Genomic DNA, 1,034 nt, shown 5'->3' on the forward strand with positions numbered 1-1,034 from the left:
GAAGCATTAGAAATCTGTGGCGATTTGTCGCGCGATTCCAGAAAGACTTGTTATTCGAACTGTGCTACGAGCGTCCTACAACCCACCACAGAGTCTGTCGACAGCGTCTACATACCGAAGAGACAAACTTGAAACCAGTCGAAAACGGTGCTGTCATATAGACACAGCACAAACAAGGGTTTTGGGATAAAAGTTAGTTACCCATGTTTGTTCCTAGACATATTCCCGCTAGAAACGTTCAATCAGCGCGATACCTGTAAAAGGTAATCAACGCGGTTTCGGAAACGTGTGCCTGCATCGCGATCGGTGCGCCCGGAAATATACATATCAACGGACAGTATTCGCTAATTGACATGGGGTATCTTGCACACAACACGAATTTTCCACCTGGTAGACACTAGAGTAGAATCTGTCAGGAATAACTATCGATCCCTCCGGGTTAACACGAATCCAAAACAAGTTGAAATGTTGATCAATGCATGAACTTGTTCAAGAAATAGATATACAAAACAAAACTATGCAACGCACCAGTTCATCTACACGGTACACGCGACACAATGTGAATGACAGTTCGGACATGATACAAAACTAGGGTTGGAAAATGGAAGTGTCCGGTGAACTGAGGAAGCCACCTAGAATGGTGTGGGAATGTTCTCATCCAATCGAACTGCCCGCGAAAATCAGCAGTGAACACCGAAACAGACAACGGGTAGAGAAGGGCACGGACCTGTGCGGTGTGGTCAGCCTGGGTGCAATCTGAGGATTGGTGGTCCGGAAAATCCAGCATCATAATCGCTCCTTTGTACCGGGCTCAAATAGGGATTCTGTGTGTCATCCGCTCCAGACCTGGTATACTCCTGTCGGTGAACTTGACAAGGCTCACTCAGGAATCTCGGCACGTATACAGTCGAGCGATCGCTTTCTGAATCCATCAGGGTCTTGTCGTCCGTAGGATACGGTCGTAGATACGGGAAGCATGTAACATTCACCATGCGAAGTGCGACCTCCACTTTTATTACGTCTGACGTCGCTGT

At 47.2% G+C, this 1,034-nt stretch overlaps 1 protein-coding gene across 1 annotated transcript; it reads right to left on the reverse strand.

Moving 5' to 3' along the window:
• Positions 1-740: 740 nt before the first annotated feature.
• On the reverse strand, positions 741-992 carry T265_12274 (hypothetical protein; the record flags this gene model as incomplete). The annotated part of the gene is made up of 1 exon (XM_009179550.1): positions 741-992. One exon carries the CDS (start codon positions 990-992, stop codon positions 741-743), a length of 252 nt encoding a protein of 83 aa, XP_009177814.1.
• Positions 993-1,034: the final 42 nt, after the last annotated feature.

The sequence above is a fragment of the Opisthorchis viverrini genome (assembly GCF_000715545.1).
Source record: "Opisthorchis viverrini unplaced genomic scaffold opera_v5_3807, whole genome shotgun sequence".
NCBI lineage: Eukaryota > Metazoa > Platyhelminthes > Trematoda > Opisthorchiida > Opisthorchiidae > Opisthorchis > Opisthorchis viverrini.